This window comes from Ctenopharyngodon idella, chromosome 1 (assembly GCF_019924925.1).
Source record: "Ctenopharyngodon idella isolate HZGC_01 chromosome 1, HZGC01, whole genome shotgun sequence".
Classification (NCBI taxonomy): domain Eukaryota; kingdom Metazoa; phylum Chordata; class Actinopteri; order Cypriniformes; family Xenocyprididae; genus Ctenopharyngodon; species Ctenopharyngodon idella.
This window is the reverse complement of record NC_067220.1, coordinates 26,508,546-26,529,028: the sequence shown is the minus strand read 5'-3', so window position 1 is coordinate 26,529,028 and position 20,483 is coordinate 26,508,546. Positions and strand designations below refer to the sequence as shown.

The window sequence follows — 20,483 nt, the reverse complement described above, 5'->3', positions numbered from 1 at the left end:
AGAATCCAAGAAAACAGCATTTAGACATAATAGACTAACAGACTAAACCAGATTCCATATTGACAGCTTTGAAATATTATTTCTGCTTCAATGTAAAAACAACAACAACATGTAATTGTGAGATGAAGTTTAAAATAAGAAATATAAAGTCACAATTATGAAAGATAAAAAGTTGCAAACTTCCAAAAATTTAGTAGCAATTACTAAAAATAAAGTTACCGTTATTAAGCTGAAGTTATGAAATTAAAGCTGCAATTATGAGATATACAGTCTGTCACAAGTTGTCTGTAATGAATTGCACAACAATGAGGAAAACAACAAAAACTTTAATTAAATCTTTAATTTTAAATCCAACTCTGAATATATATTATATTATAATATAAGCAAAACAAAGAACAAAGAACTGTGAGAACTGAAGGCTTATACATAGGGAGTAATCAACAGAAACTGAAACAGGTGTGTAATATAATTAGTAACCAAGGAAACTAACAAAGGAAACAGGTGGGCAGGCAGACAGAGAAAACTAAAAATAAAACGCAAACAAACTGAACATACATCTGACAGTCACATTACAAGATATAAAGTCAAAATTATGACAAAAGAACTCAATTGTAGAGCTAGAATCAACCCCTGAAACAGGGAGAATGATTATCAATAACGTCTACACGCTAGGTGGTCAAAAATGCATAGAGAATACTTTGAAGTGTGTGATTGATGGTGAATTGATTGATTCAAACCTGAGGCGAGGAATTCACAGTCAGCCACCTGCCTGGGAGTGTGATTACTTTACGGATTCCTCATCTGAAATCAAAAATATCATTTTCTTTCTCAGTACTGTCTGCATCATTACCGTTCTGATGAGGAGATGATGCCATGTAAACAGACTCCCCTCAATTCGTTTCTCATAACCCATAATCACACAACACATAAACTTCAGCTCATCAGCTTGTGCAATAAAATATATGAAAATATATGTTGCAAAGGATGTATTAAACATTTCCCTTTGAAAAGTTAGCTCGCTTCTTTATTAAAGTTGGCATGAAATGGAAGTTGTGATAGTCTTTTGTGACGTGTATCTGAGTAAAACAGCTTCTTGAACAAGAAAAAAATGTAGGGTGGGACTTGATTTTGTCCATCAATAATTGATTGGATTGTTGGATAGTTGACATTTGCTATTACTGCGATCTCATGTGAGTGACAGGTTGTAAACATGTCATCAGAGAAGAGATGTCACTGCAAGTGGGAGGGGAAGTTATTTTGATTAAAGATTATGAGGGAACATGAATTTAAAAGAAATAAAGATGTTCACGGATAGATCATTTATAATAATTACTGCAATATTCCATAAAAAAGCAAGAAGAAGAATTGATTTTGATTTCATGGTGACATTAAAGGTGTCATGAGAAAATATATTTGTTATTTCTTTTGACCAAAATGGCTTTTCCTCTCTCCTCAGAAATGGACTCGGTGAGGATTATCCTTTACTCACTTGTCTTTCTCCTGAGTGTGTTTGGGAACTTGCTGATCATTGTGGTCCTGATAGTAAACAAGAGAATGCGGACCGTCACCAACTCCTTCCTGCTCTCGCTGGCCATTAGTGATCTCATGATGGCCATCTTCTGCATGCCCTTCAATCTCATCCCCAGCCTGCTGGAGGACTTCATTTTTGGAGCCGCAATGTGCAAGACCGTCGCCTATTTCATGGGTGAGGAGCGTTCAATTAAGCTTTCTCAAGTGGAAGATTCGTGTTCGATTCTTCTTTTTTCTGCCAAAGCATTGTTCAATAATGTATTAAACACTAAAGTGAACGTTCATTACAAAGCCAAACATAATAATCTAAAAAGTCTATAATAGTTACATTTTTAGATTATTAGGGTTGGAACTAAACTCTGCAGGACAGTGGCACTTGAGGGCCAAAGTTGCCTCCTCCTGATCTGTTTTTAGGGTGAACATCTCATTATAATATTTTTGTAATAATTTGTAAACATAATCTGGTGTGCTAATGCCAAGCATGCATTTTAATTACTTTTGGCATTTTGTAATTTATTTAATTATTCCGGAATTTTTTTGGCATAATTACAGGCATATTTCACAAATAAATCTCTATTGTGATTTAGCTGTCATTATATGTGCCCACTTTGCATACCACTGCAAAACAAATTCATTTTTCCTCGCTTATGCAAAACGTTTTGTATAAGGACTAGGTGTTTAGAAATTGTTCAAGTGTTTTTTGTCGCCATGTAATGCTTTAGGAGAAAATAACATCCAAGGAGATCTTATTTAGGTTTGTGAAGTCAAGTCAAGTCAAGTCAAGTTAAGCTCTCAGGGAGCCCCTAAAAGCTCAGCCCATCTATTCTTCCCTGTCATTGCTTCTCAATTATAGCTTCAGTCTAACTTGACTATGTAGACGTTGCACTTCACAACTAATTAGTCATTGACTGTGCTATTTCTCCTGTGATGTCTCTTCCACCTTGAGCAACACCTTTTCTTGTCCCACATCATACTAACTCCAGTCTATATGAGAAATACATTCTTCTGAAACCTGTGGGGCATCAGATTGAAAAGGAATGATTCAAAGAAACTGACATGACATATGATCATTAAGAAGTCTTCTCAAAGAATGCTATGCCTGTAGCAAGAAACTTGATTTTTCAGAGCATTCCATCTCATTCTTATTCTGTTTTTCTTTGCTAGGAATTGATTGTGTTTCATAAAATTTCTTCATGACAGCAGTATTTTTCTTGAAACTGTGGTTACCACATTATATATATTTATTACACAGCTCTCTGGAATACTTGATTCTGATTGGTCGAACGCAGGACTCTGCAGTCAAACTGTTGAGCTGTATACTGTTGTCCCTGGCAACCAATCTCATACACTCTGCTAGTTTCTGTCACATCACTCCGCAGTCCTTTTCTTCTCACATAATGCTAAAATTTCTTCTCAATTCTATATTTTAAGTCCATTTATTTACTAATTTTTTCAAGTAGCAATGTAATAAGTGGAAAAATACACAATCAGGTCATTATTGCAAAATGAACCCCTTTAGGATGATTGTCAAGACCCAAATAAATGAACTGACTGACACATTGTTCATCATCCCTTACATTGTGTTATACATATTTATAAGTGTTCCATAATATAGCTGTAGAAGCTATAAGTCTTCAGGATCTGTGTAACACAGCCATGGTATTAAATCAGCATTTCGTCTCTGAATTTACTTGGCACTGAACTGGACAGCAATAAGTCATTCTCACGCTGCAATGTGTTGGCCTTGAGTCAGAGGAAGAGCTTGCTGCCGCCCCACCCCCACCTGTGAGAACATTCCATCACATTCTACAGCTTCACTGGCATTCTGTGGCATTCTCTTGTATTACCTTGCTCACTTTATTGCATTAATCTGAGAGTGCTTTGGGCTCCTAGTTTTAGTCAGCCAGTGGCAATCAATGCACGGAACCATTATGAGCCATTGATTTCCTACCCTCAATGGTCATATCTGCTAATGTCTACCCACAAGGAAGGAAATTACCTCAGAGCACAAATCACTGTCTGTGCGATTGGTAAATGCAGTTACAATGGCTGCAACATTTGTGTACACCTCCGTTTTAATTGAGTTTTAAATTAGGCATCATTTTCAGCCAGTGTGAATTCTTTTGAGATGAAAATTAGATCTGGAATACTTCTGGGAGCATAAAAAGCAGACAATGTATCTTGATAATGTGAAAAATATCGCTGTTTTGGTTTCCTTTAACCAAAGGAAAAAAAAAAAATCCCAGTAAAACAGCAGTTTTATGTGGAACGTAATAGTTCAGACTGAATAGTCCAACTGTTGACTGTATAACCATCAAAGAGATTCTTTGCAGAAAAGTTCTTAAACATGTCACACTGCACTGAACATTTCCCTGAAGGTCTAATTTGAAAAGCTCAGTGTGTACGGCCTTGGCAAACACAGGCAGAGAGGATTTATCAACCACTGTATATATGAAACAAAGTGGAGCGGATCTAAAACCCAGGGGTAGGCCAATACTTTGCAATAATAAGAACTTGTTGGAAACACTATACACTTAAAAAAAATAAAAACTTTATTTGCTATCTCACCAAGTAAACTGAATTCTCTTTGGTAGTCTTGCATTTCATTTCATATATATATATATATATTTTTTTTACCAAGTTTAAGAAATTCACTTGGGTAATATTACTCGGGTAATTTTACTCAGTTAGAAATCCATCTGCCCAAGTGTTTCCTACTCATTGGATAATAAGAGGTTCTGCAGTAGCAGCCCTGGTTTCTCATTAGCATTAAACCGTGCAACATAATGAAATAAGCACAGCAAAACATTGGCATAGAAAAACATACTTGTTCAGTGAAAAGTAATTCATCACAGGAAGTTTACAATCATTTTTGGGGTGAATCTGATATGTTTTTATGTATGTGTGTTTTTTTTTTTTTTTTTAAATGGGGGGCATACATTAAAATGATTTGTAAAGTATGCCAGAGCAGAATGTAGCAAACACTGCATAAAATACATATTCATGTATGCAAACCCCATTAGCTGCAGCTCTCAATCCAAGAGCTTCCACAGGCCTTAGTGTTTGAATCTGATGAAATTAGGAGGGGTAGGTGCCCTAAGCTGGAATGCTTGGAAGAAAAACTCTAATGCATAGCAACATAATCATAAAATACACAACCCTAAGAAATTAATAGTAAATACATGGAATATGGACTGGTAGGTGGAGAACTGATGAAGGTTAATACCATGCCTACCATTTTATCCAGCAATGACTTTTCTGTAAATAAACAGTATGCAAAGTGAATCTTTTTTTAGCTTTAAGATCATTATATAGATTATGTTATATATTATAATATACACAAATATTTTAGTTTATGAGCATTGCATTATACATGATTACATATTAATTTATATCCTTCTCTTGTCTACACAGGTATATCTGTCAGCATCTCCACCTTCAGTCTAGTGGCCATTGCTATTGAAAGATACAGTGCTATTTGCAACCCGCTGAAGTCAAGGGCATGGCAGACCCGTTCTCATGCCTACAAGGTCATCGCAGCCACATGGGTACTATCTGTGGGTATCATGGTGCCCTATCCTGTGTTCAGTATGTTGGTGCCATTCAACAAGCCGAACAACATCACGGCTCACATGTGCAGGCTTGACTGGCCCAACAGTCAAGTGGAACAGACTTGGTTAGTCTTTTGACTCCATTACTTTTATCTTAACATTGGTGCAATAACATGAATGCTTTAAGTGTCATGCTGTGGTTCAGATGAAGATGATGAAAAAAGGTTCAAACAGGTTTCCACAAACAAAAGGTTCTTTAATGAAACAAACTTAGATAACCATTGCAGGAAGGCAGCGTAACCACGTTCTCAACACACATACACAAAAAATACCAGACAACAACTGAATGAAAAGGAGGAACTTAATCGAACTCAAATGATAAACAGGTGATGATTTCTTAATCAGACACCATAGTAACAAACGAGGAGCAGGAACTGGAACAAAGGAAAACAGGTAACTGATAGAAACAAATAGAAAGTCCATGAAAATGACACTAAAACAGGCAGTTTGTGACATATCGCCTCCAGGATTGGAAACAGGCAGACATGTCAGTCGGAGAGACCCCGGTGGAGTGGATGGTGGAGGCATCCATGGGGGAATGGATGGTGGAAGCGCCCATGGAGGAGTGGATGGTGGTGGAATCCATGGCTGAGTAGATGACTGCCAAGAACCTAGAGAACAGTGGGAGGCAGCTAAGATGAGGGTGACCCACGGCGGAACTGATGGAGGGATGAGCCAAGGTACAAACTTGGCCAACTGAGGTGACGTAGGGAAATGGTGAGTCCCAGGCAAAGTCTGATGGACCGAGAGACCCGGCAACATTGATAAACACGGAGAACAAGGCGGACTCCCGGTGACAAGCGGCCGAGGTGGAGCCTGAGGGCTGGTGGACTGAGGTGACGCAGGCGTGAGCGAGTACTCTGGTAAAGCCTGAAGGATGGAGGAGTCTGACAGAGCAATTGGGGTGGAGGGCTGGAGCGCAGCAGACAGCCCGGAAGTCCGTGGCGATTGTGTGGCAATGACTGACCCAGGTGGAGCCGGTGGGACAAGGGAGCCCAGTGAAGCCCGGTGGAGCTAAAGGGATGATGGTCTCGGGTGGAGCAGAGAGGGCGAAGAGCCAGCGTGGAGCCAATTGGTTGACGGTCTGAGGTGGAGCGGAGGGCTTGGAGGGACAAGGTGGAGCCAGGGAATCCAAATGCCATGGTGGAGCTGGTGACTCAAAGTCCCAAGGTGGATCCATGTTTTAAGGGGAGCCACTGGATAAACCGAAGGGCTGAGGGGAGCCAGCGGAGGCAGGGTCAAAGGAATGGCTGGCTCCGGTGGAATAAAAGGGAGAGGAAGGTTGGGTGCAGAGACAGACTTGGAAAGAGACAGGAATGGTAGCGGCAAAGACAATACTGGATGGGAATTCCAGTAATGAAAATGATGATTCATTTATGGGTAGAATTTTAAACGGCACCAGAGGTTCATAGGTGGGAAACAGGGTGGGAAGCGTTACCTCTGCACTTCAGTCTATAAGCCAATCATTCTCCTCCAGCACTACTAACATTCCCACTGGCACTGATGTGATGGCCAGCTCACACACCCGGTCAGCCGAGTCCTCAGGCTTCTGAGGCGAGTCCTCTTCTCAAACGGACGAAGCTCCTGGCTCAGGCTCCGCAGCGGGCATTGGCTGGGTCTCTCGGCCTGCAATGGGCTCTGGCTTGTAAATAAAAAATTCATTTCAACAGATTTACCATCAACACAGATGCGACCTTGCTGACTCAATGAGCGTTTTGCTGTCCGTTGGTCATACCTTAAATTTCTAGCATTGCATTAGTATTGCATCCTTCTCATGAGCATTTAATAATTTTTGACTTTTCAGTCTGAGTTAAAGGGGTGATCTATTATGATTTCACTTTTTTAACTTTAGTTAGTGTGTAATGTTGCTGTTTGAGCATAAACAACATCTGCAAAGTTACGACGCTCAAAGTTCAGTGCAAAGGGAGATATTTTCTTTTAAAGAAATCTCTGTTAAAGGACTACAACAAATGGATGGTAGGGACTACAACGAGCTTCTTCCTATTTACATAAACCCTGCCCCCGAGAACATGCAACAAGGCGGTGAGACCATGTTATTGCAATACAGTACGTAACAAATGCAATAGCATGTCATAAAAGCAAGATGACAACATAAGTTATAACCGTAATTAAACTAAACTATACCTGTTCTATCTTCATGCAGCATATATTCTCTGGCTCTGTAGGCATCTTACAACAGTTCCCACATGAACGATTTATAGATTATCATCACAGAATATGCTAATTAATGACTTTAAGATAGTTAACTCCATATCAGCTACATAAATTCATCAACTAACCATTCAGAAACGTCCTGTTGCGTTCTACATGTTGTCACTTCTTGAGTCTCTCCATCAGTGTCCGACTCCGGTTTGAACATAAAAGGCTGAACAGTTTCTGAACATTTTCAGTGAGTCTGCATGAGGTAGTCGGCGCTGCTAACATGAGCTCTTGAAACGCTGCCCTATTCTTAGGAGTAGCAGCTCATTTGCATTTAAAGGGACACACACAAAAACAGAGCGTTTTTCCTCACCCTTAAAAAAGTGACAAATTTAACATGCTATAAAAAATGATCTGTGGGGTATTTTGAGCTAAAACTTCACATACATACTTGGGGGACATCAGAGACTTATTTTACGTCTTGTAAAAGTGGCATTATATGACCCCTTTAAATCTCTTTTTTTTTGGCTCATTTTGCCTGTAAAAGAAAACCTGCCTATATAAGGAGTTTTTCATTTCCAGCCTTTATGAATAATTATATATCACTTATAAATGATTAAATACAAAATAGTAATAGTAGTTAATAAAATTGATGTGGTTTGGATTTGGTAAAATGTGCTTGGAAAAAAAAAATATGATCAGAAAATCAACTTGCCTAATAATTCTGCACAGACAGAATATATTGAGGACAAACAGCAGGACCAAAATAGCATTAACCAGCATAAACCAGATGCCCTAGGTAATTTCAAAATGATAACTTATGAGTATTTAGCATATATATATATATATATATATATAAATATATGTGTGTGTGTGTGTGTGTGTCAGAGTTCTGTCACTTCAGTCTGTTTATTCTTTGGTTGGTGACAGAGCTCTTGTCTTTGTGTGAGTGCGCAGGTTTGAGCGTTCTCGAGCCGTGTGCTCTTCTGTCCATGTGGGTATAATCAACAATAAGGCATCTAACAAAAAACAAAACAGGTGCAAAAAAGGAGGAACGTATAACTGCACCAAAGATCACATAACATTTGAATAACATGAATAATGAAATATAGGTGTGCATAGCACATCTTAATCAGGCCATAACATAGTCTTTGTAATGTTAGGACGGCTGACTCTTCCAGATTGAATCACTACTGAATGATTGCCATCTGTGTCAGTGTAACAATCCACTTTAGGGGACTGTGGTTGCTGCATGGTCCTTCAGTACTGGATGGTGTTGTGAGTGCCCCAGCATGAGTCACTACTGGGAAATCCTCCTTAAAATGTGCTGGAGGGGGTTCTGAGACATGGAGGAGATGCCGTCTGTTCCTCATGTACTTGCATTATGTACTTGTGATGTAACAGCGTTGCTATTTGGTTGCTGAGGAGGAGAATTTACAACTGCTATTCTGTCAAAACCTCAAGTTAATGAGCATTTTTATTATAAAAGTCTTTTTCACCTTTGTGCAGACAACACTCTGAAGCATTGCCTTGGTCACTGGGAGGAAAGTCCTCATTTTCCTGGAAAAAAAGCCTTTGTGCAGGGTATGGTAACCCACCTCGGGGTAGATTACGAACATTGAGAATAGCAGCACGGATGTAGGTATGGCTGCGAGAATATTTTTCTAGAAGATGCTTGGCAGATCTGACCACACATTCAGCCAGTCCATTGGATTGGGGAAGGAGAGGGCTGCTGCGAATATGCTTAAAGTTCCATATGTGCAAAATCTGCAAATTTCTTGCACACAGACTGAGTAGCATTATCAGTCATAAGAGTGTACGGGATGCCATGTACTGCAAAGTGTCATTTCAGCTTTGCAATGACTGTGATGCTTTTCATTTCAGGAAGGTAATCCAGCTCAAACCAGCCAGATAATGAATCCACAAGGACTAAATGTGTTTTTCCTTGCGAATCAAACAGGTCAGCAACTGTGATAGACCAGGGAAGATCCAGGATTTCATGCAGGTGCAGTGGTTCTTTCGTTTGATGAGATTTGATTGCATTGCAGGGTGCGCAACGAGAAACATCAGTGTCGATATCAGTGTGCATTAATGGCCAGTATATAATTTCCTTAGCGCTCCGCTTAGTTGCTGTGATGCCAGGATGGCCCTGATGTAGCTGTCCAACATAAAACTTTTGCAGTGTGGGTGGGATAATAAAGCTTTGCCCACGAAGCAGCAAGTCATCCTGAATGGTCAGCTCATCTCTCATTGAAAAGAAGGGATGCAAGGAATATGGAAGTTCTTTCAAGGTAGCTGGCCATTGGCCAACCATTCCAAATAATATCAGAAAGCTGTTGGCATGTGATATCTTTTTGCATGGGAGTCCTGAGTTGATCATACAACGGGAAAAGAGTACTTGTATTATCATGAACCCCAGCAGGTCATAGTGAGTTGTGGCTCAGACGTGGAAAGGTGGGCCCGGGACAATGCATCAGCCACAAACAGCTCCTTACTATGTTTGAAGATCACATCTAAGTGGTAATGATGCAGTTTCATAATCATACCCTGTAAGTGGGATGAGGCCGTATGGAGTGGCTTCTTTAACATGGTTATTAAGGGCTGATGATCAGTTTCTACAGTGACCGGGCAGCCGTAGATACAACCCGAATTCCGGGACATTTTAAAAATTTGAATAAAAAGAAAATTAAAAGATTTTCAAATCACATGAGCCAATATTTTATTTACAATAGAACATAGATAACATAAATGTTTAAATGGGGAAATTTTTACAATTTTATGTACAAAATTAGCTCATTTCAAATTTGATGCCTGCTACAGGTCTCAAAATAGTTGGGACGGGGACATCTTTACCATGGTGTAACATCTCCTCTTCTTTTAAAAATAGTTTGAAGATGTCTGGGCATCAAGGTTATGAGTTTCTGGAGTTTTGGTGTTGGAATTTGGTCCCATTCTTGCCTGATATAGGTTCCAGCTGCTGAAGAGTTTGTGGTCGTCTTTGACGTATTTTTCATTTAATGATGCACCAAATTTTCTCTATAGGTGAAAGATCTGGACTGCAGGCAGGCCAATTCATTCTACGACGAAGCCATGCTTTTGTAATAGCTGCAGTATGTGGTTCCCTTTCATGGGAACTGTCGACGCAACGTCATATGACGTTATGGGAACCCTCTGCGTATTGCGTCGTGAAGCACTCTTGTATCTAACCAATGATGAGACGAGCTGTCAGAGGCGGGTGACGTCACGGACCAGGAAACTATAAAGCATACCGAGAACAAAGAACGCTAGCTTCTGTTGTCTATAGCAAGCGCTCTCTGTATCTTGTGTGTCTTATTTGGTGTTGTTTGTCCTGTTATATCACAGTGATCTCTTCATCTGAGGACAAGAGTTTCAAACACATATATATATATATATATATAAAAGACACGATATATAATGGCGGAAAAAGATCAAAATAAGCAGCAATTCACTAAGTGTGTGCCTCGTTGCACTTGATTTATCTCGGGTGGGGACACACGCGAGATGTGTGTTGTTTGCATGGGAGTTGAGCATGCACAGGCAGCTCTTGAGGGGGCTGTCTGTGTACATTGCGAACGGCTCACTCTCAGAGTGTTAAGATCACGCCGGGCACTCTTTAACAACGAGGGTGCCGCGGCCAGTGTTCCCCGCGGATCAGGTCCCGCTGCTGCCGAGGCACAGCGGAGGCTGCATTCATGGGGATCACAAATGGATCTGACAGAGGGGGGAGAGACGGGCCCAGCCTTATCTCTCTCCTTACCTGCCAGACCCAGTGTCTCTCCTCTGGTGGTGGAAGCACGCGCTGCGGTTTCTTCCCCCCGGAGAGAGACACCGGCGCTCAACATATCTTCCTCCAAGGAGGTTGACGTGGTGAGCGTCGAGACTGGAGATGCCATCCTCGTCTCCAGCCTATGAGGAGCTGCTGGAGGTAGTGACTAGGGCAGTCGACAAGCTAAAAATAGACTGGCCCGCGGAGAGAAGCGAGACGAAGCCAAAAAGCAAACTTGATGAGCGCTTCCTCTCCGCACGGTCACTACCCCAGCGTCGGGGTCTGCCGATATTGTACTGGTAACAGACCAGTACAATATCGTGTGTTCAGCCCCCAAACATTGACATACAGCAACATCATGGGGCTGAAACACTACGGCTATGGGGCGATGCCTCGGGTCGAAGAGACGCTTGCGAGCTATCTCTCGCCCGAGTCTGCATCGTCCCTTAAGACCCCGACACTGCCCACCAAACCTTTAAAGACAACATCGGGCTTGGTGGGCAAGGCTTATTCGGCAGCAGGTCAGGCTGCAGCTTGCCTCCATACAATGTCTATACTGCAAGCTTACTAGGCTGACCTGCTGGGGGAAATAGATGAGAGCGGGGAAGCGACATTTGAGTCCATACAAGAGCTGAGAAAAGCGACAGACCTAGCTCTCCGGGCCACCAAGGAGACAGCCAAGTCAGTTGGCCGCTCTATGGCAGCATTGGTGGCCACGGAGAGGCATTTATGGCTCAATTTGTCAGACATTAAAGAAAAAGACAAGAATGTCCTCATGGATGCGCCGCTGTCTCCTGTGGGCCTATTCGGCGACGCAGTGTCATCTGTCGTCGATAGGTTCCAGGAGACACGTAAACAATCAGCGGCCTTCCAGAGGTTCCTTCCCCGCCGCATTCATCCCCCTGAGGCTGCTGAGCGGGAGCAGCCTCAGCCGACAGCCAGCTCCTTGGCGCACAGAGCGCAGCAGAAAGCCAGTGTGGCCACCCGTGCTCCCCCGCAGAGAGCTTGGGGACTGGGGCGGCCAACACAGGCGAAGCCTTCCAGGGGTAAGGCGGATCTGAGGACCGTCATTATCTCTCGGAAGGCTTCAAAAAAGAAGTCCTGACGCCAGCCGTCCAGGACCCATGAGGGCATTCGTTCCCCTTCGGCGCCCTCAGGGGGCCGTTCTGCCAACCCTACCACCCAGTGTGCGTCATTGCGCAGCGGTCTCCACCGATCCTCCGAGGAGGGTCGGTCGTCACTTGATTCGTTTGTCTGCCGGTGCGCCGTGTCAGACCAACGAGCCAAGTGCTCAAAAAACACCAGAGGCCAGTCTCGAGAGACTGGTTCCCTTAGTAGATTTATGGCAGAATGGAAACTTCTCCCGAACATTTCGAAGTGGGTGCTGCTCATCATAGAACTGGGTTACAGAATACAGTTCGGCTCTCGGGCCGCCCAGGTTCAACGGGGTTCTTCCCACAGTGGTGACCCCAGAGCAGTCTCTGGTTATGGAACAAGAGGTTATGACGCTCTTGCAAAAAGGAGCTATAGAAAGGGTTTCTCCTCCCAGCAAGCTCTCAGGCTTTTACAGCCGCTACTTCATTGTTCCAAAGAAGGATGGAGGGCTGCGTCCCATCATAGATTTACGTGTGTTAAATCGATCTGTACAAAAGCTAAAGTTCAAGATGCTTACACTCAAACAGATTATCCCACAGATCAGGTCTGAGAACTGGTTTGTGGCGATAGACCTGAAAGACGCATACTTTCATGTATCCATCCATCCTCATCACAGGAATTTCCTGAGGTTTGCTTTCGGGGGCGAAGCTTACCAATACAGGGTTCTTCCCTTCGGCCTATCTCTATCATCCCGCACGTTCACGAAGTGCGTGGATGCAGCTCTGGCTCCGCTGAGACTCCAGGGCATCCGCGTACTGAACTATATCGATGACTGGTTGATACTAGCTCAAACAGAACAATTGGCAGTTCAACATCGAGATGTTGTTCTGTTGCACATGAAGAAGCTTGGGCTGAGGCTCAATGCCAAGAAAAGTGTGCTGGTTCCGAGTCAAATTACCAACTACTTAGGGGCAGTTTGGGACTCCACCACGATGCAGGCATATCTATCCCCTGCTCGTGTGAGTTCCACTCGTTTCAGAGACTGTTGGGTCTTATGGCAGCTGCGTCCAACGTGATACTTTTTGGCCTTCTGCACATGAGACGCTTGCAGTGGTGGCTCAGGACCAAGGGGTTTTCTCCGAGGGGAAATCCTTTTCGCATGATCAAAGTCACACGGCGATGCCTTCGTGCTCTGGTCATGTGGAAAATGTCTTGGTTACTGTCCCAGGGACCCGTGTTTGGGACTTCTCGTCGTCGCGTAATGCTTACGACGGATGCTTCTCTCATGGGCTGGGGGGCGATCATGAGTGGTCGCTCAGCTCAGGGTTTATGGGAGGACCATAAGTTCTCCTGGCACATAAATCGGCTGGAGATGATGGCGGTATTTCTTGCACTGAAATATTTCCTCCCAGACCTGAGGGACCATCACGTGTTGGTCCGCACGGACAACACGACGGTGGTCTCATACATCAACCATCAGGGGGGTCTGCGGTCTCGCGGACTTTGCAACTTGGCCCGTCGGATCCTCCTGTGGGCCCAGGGAAAGCTCCTCTCACTGAGAGCAGCTTATATTCCAGGGCATCAAAATGTGGGAGCAGACGCCCTGTCGAGGCAGTGTCCACTGTGGTACTCCCTAACGCACCCAGCACCTCTGGGGCTGGATGCTATGCTACAGACGTGGCCAAGTTCTGGAAAAAGTACGCCAGGAAGGGGTCAGCCCAATACTGGTGGCCCCGTACTGGCCGACCAGGATATGGTTTGCGGACCTAATGTCTCTATTAGACGGCTCTCCAATGGAGCTTCCTCTCAGGCAGGACCTCCTGTCTCAAGCGGGCGGCACGATACTCCATCCCTGCCCAGAGCTATGGAAACTGTGGGCCTGGCCTCTGAGGGGGCAAGGCTCATAGATTCCGGTCTCCCAACCGAGGTTGTGGAGACCATTCTTCATTCCAGAGCTCTCTCCACAAGGAAGCTATATGGCTACATATATAAGCTACAAATGGAAGTTGTTTTCTACTTGGTGTAGTCAACGCAATATGGACCCTGTCCAGTCATCTATTAGCCTTGTGCTTCAGTTCCTCCAAGAAAAGTTCTCGGAAGGGTTATCTCCTTCGACATTGAAGGTTTATGTAGCAGCTATCTCGGCTTATCATGCTCCTTTGGGGGGTTCTTCGGTGGGTCGAGACCCCCTTGTCATACGCTTCCTTCGTGGCACACTGAGGCTGAGGCCTGCAGTGCGTACAAGAACTCCAGCCTGGGACTTGGATATAGTGCTAGAGGGGCTAGCCAAGGCTCCCTTCGAACCACTAGAGGAAGTGTCAGAAAAGTTCCTCACTCTGAAGACGATATTTCTTCTTGCAATCTCATCTCTTAAAAGAATAGGAGATTTACAAGCACTGTCGGTTGCTCCTTCGTGTCTGGAATTTGCGCCTGGCATGGTTAAGGCTTTCCTACACACTAGACCTGGCTACGTGCCAAAGGTCCCCACCAATGTCCCGGGTCCTATCGTACTCCAGGCTTTCTGTCCTCCTCCTTTTGCAAGCTCGGATCAGGAGAAACTCAATTTGCTTTGCCCTGTTAGGGCTTTAGATACATACGCCCACAGAGCTGCCCTGTGGCGAAAAACAGACCAGCTGTTTGTGTGTTACGGGTCCCCTAAGAAGGGGGGCCCAGCATCTAAGCAGAGGATGAGCAAGTGGGTGGTCGAGGCCATCTCACTTGCTTACGAAGCAACTGGACAGCCATGTCCTCTAGCTGTCCGTGCTCATTCCACCAGGGGTATGGCGGCTTCGAAGGCATTAATGTCAGGAGTGTCATTGAATGATATATGTGATGCAGCTGGATGGTCATCCCAGCACACATTTATTAGGTTTTATAACCTGGACGTAAGCTCCACTCCGGGTTCCTCAGTTCTGTCCACTAGATAACAGACAGGTACTTGGTTCTACGGCGTAGTTGGGACAGCATTCCTATAACGTCATATGACGTAGCGTCGACAGTTCCCATGAAAGGGAACGTCTCGGGTTACTTGTGTAACCCTGGTTCCCTGAATAAGGGAACGAGACGCTACGTCGCGTTGCCGTACCCCCGGCATACCTGTGAGCGTCTTGCTTCAGCCATAATCCAGAAGCTAGCGTTCTTTGTTCTGGGTATGCTTTATAGTTTCCTGGTCCGTGACGTCACCCGCCTCTGACGTCTCGTCTCATCATTGGTTAGATACAAGAGTGCTTCACGACGCAATACGCAGAGGGTTCCCATAACGTCATATGACGTAGCGTCTCGTTCCCTTATTCAGGGAACCAGGGTTACACAAGTAACCCGAGACGTTTTGCATAGTCCTGCTGAAATACACAAGGCCTTCCCTGAAATAGACATCATCTGGAAACCTTTATATAGCATTCATAGTGCCTTCCAAAACATGCAAGCTGCCCGTACTGTATACACTGTGTACTTATGCACCCCCATACCATCAGAGATGCTGGCTTTTGAACTGAACGCTGATAAAACGCTGGAAGGTCTCACTCCTCTTTAGCCTGGAGGACATGGCGTCCGTGATGAACAAGAATGTCAAATTTGGACTCGTCTGACCATAGAACAATTTTTTCCACTTTGAAACAGTCCATTTTAAATGAGCATTGGCCCACAGGACACGACGGCGCTTCTGGACCATGTTCACGTATGGCTTCCTTTTTGCATGATAGAGCTTTAGTTGGCATCTGCAGATGGCACGGTGGATTGTGTTTACCGACAGTGGTTTCTGGAAGTATTCCTGGGCCCATTTAATAATGTCATTGACACAATCATGCCGATGAGTGATGTGGTGTCGTCTAAGGGCCCGAAGACCATGGCCATCCAATAAAGGTCTTTGGCCTTCTCCCCTCTTTTCTCCAGTTTCTCTGATTCTTTTGATGATGTTATGCACTGTAGATGATGTGATTTGCAAAGCCTTTGCAATTTGACATTGAGGAACATTGTTTTCCACAATCTTTTTACGCACTCTTTCACAGATTAGAGAGCCTATGCTTCTACTTCTAACGATTCTGCCTCTCTAAGACATCCCTTTTATAGCTAATCATGTTACAGACCTGATATCAATTAACTTAATTAGTTGCTAGATGTTCTCCCAGCTGAATCTTTTCAAAATTTCTTGCTTTTTCAGCCATTTGTTGCCCCCGTGCCAACTTTTTTGAGACCTGTAGCAGGCATCAAATTTGAAATGAGCTCATTTAGTGGATAAAAGTGTAAAATTTCTCCGTTTAAACATTTGTTATGTTATCTATGTTGTAACAAATTACAATGAATGAATTAATTAGCTCAAATTATGGGTGAAATATATATATAATTAAATCATAACACGTTATGATCAATTATAATATAAATCGACCAAAAAGGGAATAATGCACATATATTGTGAATTAATTACAACGGATTATAATTAATTACATATATGGTTCAGGATTAGTTCTAGTTTAATAGTTAATTCAGAAAGACTAGTCTAGTTTGTCCTGCAAACTATCAGTTTTCTTTATCGACTATTATACAAGGAGATTTATTCCTCTGGCCACGAGGAATAATTTCCTATTCTAGCATTAAAGCATAAAGCAGTTTGTAAAATCGAAACGTAGAAGTGACTTGATTTTATGAATGAGCAACAGAAACAATCAAGCATGAATATAATGTATTTAATAGATACGAACTACGAATATATGACTAAAAATACAACAAACGAACATACATAGAATAAAACGAAAGTAAAGTCAAGAAAACAGAGGTGATCAAAGAAATGGCAAAATTACAAACAGTTAAAACCTTTGAGAGCCAGCAAGGAAACTCAACTTACACGTGGAGGTTAAAACGCTTCGAAAATAATGGTTCTATACTTGCATAGGTTTAGGTGCTTAGGCTGCGGTTTCTTCGTCTTTCAACAGGAGTTTCATTGTGTGCAATCTGGAGCGATTGGTCCTTTTCCGAGGAAGGTTTCTTCGGCAGGATTTTCAAACAAGGTTTTAAACTTAAGAGTAAGATAACCGGAAAATAAAGAAGAAAGAGTCTGTCTCCTAGGTGATGAAGAGTGAAGGCGACGGATGAAGAAGACTCAACCGATGAAGGACGTGTGTCGTTGTCTTTTAAAGACAAACAAACCAACACGCCTCCTTGGATGCGCCAGCCAATGGCGAGGGTGAAAGTTTGGCGGGCAAACTTTTTCTTTGTCTCCATTTACGACCTAATTTGCATAGTTTATGAAGTGTCAGATCTGGATACATTTTCTTCGCAATACTATTAAAAATAAAAAAATGCATTTTACAGTAACATACATTGTTAATTAGAACATTCAGAGAGACAACTAACACAACTACAGTCGCAACTAAGCTTATATCGTATGGATACATTTATGCACACTTGAATACAATAACGGGTACACTTTGGCATAGTCATATTTTGAGGATACATGTAAATACAGTCTCCATGTCAGGGAATGAACACAGACAGAGGATCCAAGTGCAAGAATAACAATATTTATTGACAGGAAAATGCTGTACAATAACTTCACTCCAAGGGTCAGTCGAGGCAGAGGCTGTGGCGTGCAGAGTGGCGAGGCACTGGGTGGCGCAGGGCTACAGCGGGTATCAGAGAACAAGGATAATCCAACCCAGAAAACAGGGTACACGACGAAAGTCCAGAATCCAAAAACCAGGAAGAAACACACAGAGAACACGACACCGGGAACAGCCTGCAACGAACTGACAAAGACACATAAAGACATGCACAATATATAACAACCACTAACAAGACACGGCTGGCAACAGATCGCAATCAGACCATAATGGGTGACGCCCACACAATCATTCACTCACACCCAACACACACACACACACACACACACACACACACACACACACACACACACAACAACACACGAGGGTGAGTAAGTGAATCCATGAACCGTGACAGTACCCCCTCTCCTATGAGCGCCTCCTGGCGCTCCCAGGAGAGCCTACCTGTTGATAGTAATCATCAATAAGAGAGTGATCCAGGATGTCCCTGGCAGGAACCCAACTCCTCTCCTCCGGACCGTAACCCTCCCAGTCCACCAAGTACTGGAATCCGCGTCCCCTTCGCCTAGCGTCCAAAATACGACGAACCGAATAAACGGGTTCCCCATCTACGAGACGCGGCGGGGGGGGAACCGGAACCGGCGGATTAATGTTAGCATGAAAAACAGGTTTGATTTTAGATACGTGGAATACGGGGTGAATTCTACGGTACGCTGGGGGGAATTTGAGGCGGACTGTCACCGGACTAAGAATCTTGGTGACAGTAAACGGGCCAATGAATTTAGGTGCCAACTTATTACATACGGAGCGGAGCGGAATGTTCCTGGAAGAAAGCCACACTTTTTGTCCGACGACGTATACGGGAGGCTTCAGCCGGTGGCGATCGGCCTGGGCCTTGGTGCGCGCTCCCACCTGAATAAGAGTCTCTCGGGCTCTTCTCCACGTGTGACGACACCTCTGGACGAAGGCGTGAGCGGAGGGGACCGCGACTTCGGATTCCAGACTAGGAAAGATAGGTGGCTGGTAACCTAGACTACACTGGAAAGGCGACAGGCCCGTAGCCGACACTGGTAACGAGTTGTGCGCGTACTCCACCCAAGGAAGCTGCTGACTCCAGGATGAAGGATTCTGAGCTACCCGACATCGCAACGTTCTCCCCAAATCCTGGTTGGCTCTCTCAGCTTGCCCGTTACTCTGGGGATGGAACCCAGATGACAAACTAACAGTCGCTCCCAGTAATCTGCAAAACTCCTTCCAGAATCTGGAGGTAAACTGGGATCCCCTGTCAGAAACCACGTCTACCGGGAGGCCATGAATACGAAAGACGTGATTAATGACAGTAACCGCTGTCTCCTTGGCAGAGGGTAATTTGGGCAAGGGGATGAAATGTGCCGCCTTCGAGAACCGGTCCACTACGGTCAAAATCACCGTATTGCCCTGTGAAGGAGGGAGGCCTGTTACGAAATCTAGCGCTATGTGGGACCAGGGTCTTGAAGGGACAGACAGCGGTTGAAGAAGCCCATCTGGGGAACGATTAGAAATCTTACCACGAGCGCAGACAGAGCAAGCCAAAACAAAATTGCGAACATCGCGAGCCATGCAGGGCCACCAGAATCGTTGCTTAACCAAAAACATGGTACGACTAACCCCTGGATGACAAGCCAGATTGGAATCATGGCCCCATCGGATAACGTCTGGACGTAACCTCTTAGGTACAAATAATCGACTCGGTGGGCACCCGGGCGGAGGCGTTACCCCTTCTAAGGCCGTGTGGACCTTCGACTCGACCTCCCATGTGAGTGAAGAGACAATGAGTCTCTCAGGTAAAATACACTCGGGAGTGGACGGGCGCTCGGAACGATCAAAAATACGAGATAAAGCATCGGGCTTGATGTTCTTAGACCCGGGACGATATGATAGAGAAAAATCGAAACGACCGAAAAACAGAGCCCACCGAGCCTGCCTAGAGTTTAGTCTTTTAGCGGATCTGATGTATTCTAAATTCTTATGATCGGTCCAGACGATGAAAGGTACCCCCGACCCCTCCAACCAGTGACGCCATTCTTCCAAAGCTAATTTGACCGCCAGCAGCTCCCTGTTACCAATGTCGTAATTCCGTTCGGCGGCGGATAAGCGATGAGAAAAAAACGCGCAAGGATGCATCTTATCGTCCGTGGCGGCGCGCTGGGAAAGAACTGCCCCTACCCCCACCTCTGAAGCATCAACCTCCACCACAAACTGACGTGAAGGATCAGGGGCGACAAGAATGGGAGCCGAAACAAAGCGGCTCTTCAGATTGGAAAATGCAGCCTCAGCTGTATTAGACCACCTGAACGCCGTTGCGGTGGAGGTTAAGGCGGTCAGAGGAGCGGCTAGTTGGCTGAAGTTGCGAATAAAACGCCGGTAAAAATTGGCGAATCCCAAAAACCTCTGCAGGGCCTTACGGGAATCTGGGATTGGCCAATCCACCACAGCCTTAACCTTGTCAGGATCCATGCGCACCCCCTCAGACGACACGATATACCCTAAAAATGGAACTGACTGTGCATGAAAAACGCACTTCTCCGCCTTGACAAAAAGCCCATTCTCTAGCAGCCTCTGGAGCACTCGTCTGACGTGTTGCACATGTTCCTGGAGAGAAGAAGAAAATATCAATATGTCGTCCAGGTAGACATAAATGAACTGATCGATCATGTCTCTCAACACGTCATTAACGAGTGCTTGAAACACGGCGGGCGAGTTGGA

At 44.2% G+C, this 20,483-nt stretch overlaps 1 protein-coding gene across 2 annotated transcripts in view; it reads left to right on the top strand.

Annotated features, from left to right (window-relative positions):
• cckbra (cholecystokinin B receptor a) overlaps window positions 1-20,483 on the top strand; it is a 45,264-nt gene that overhangs the window by 6,562 nt on the left and 18,219 nt on the right. For both annotated transcript variants that reach the window (XM_051887828.1, XM_051887830.1), the window contains exons 2-3: window positions 1,457-1,705; window positions 4,945-5,206. In XM_051887828.1, coding sequence (XP_051743788.1) covers window positions 1,457-1,705; window positions 4,945-5,206 — 511 coding nt within the window. The remainder of the gene's footprint in view (window positions 1-1,456; window positions 1,706-4,944; window positions 5,207-20,483) is intronic.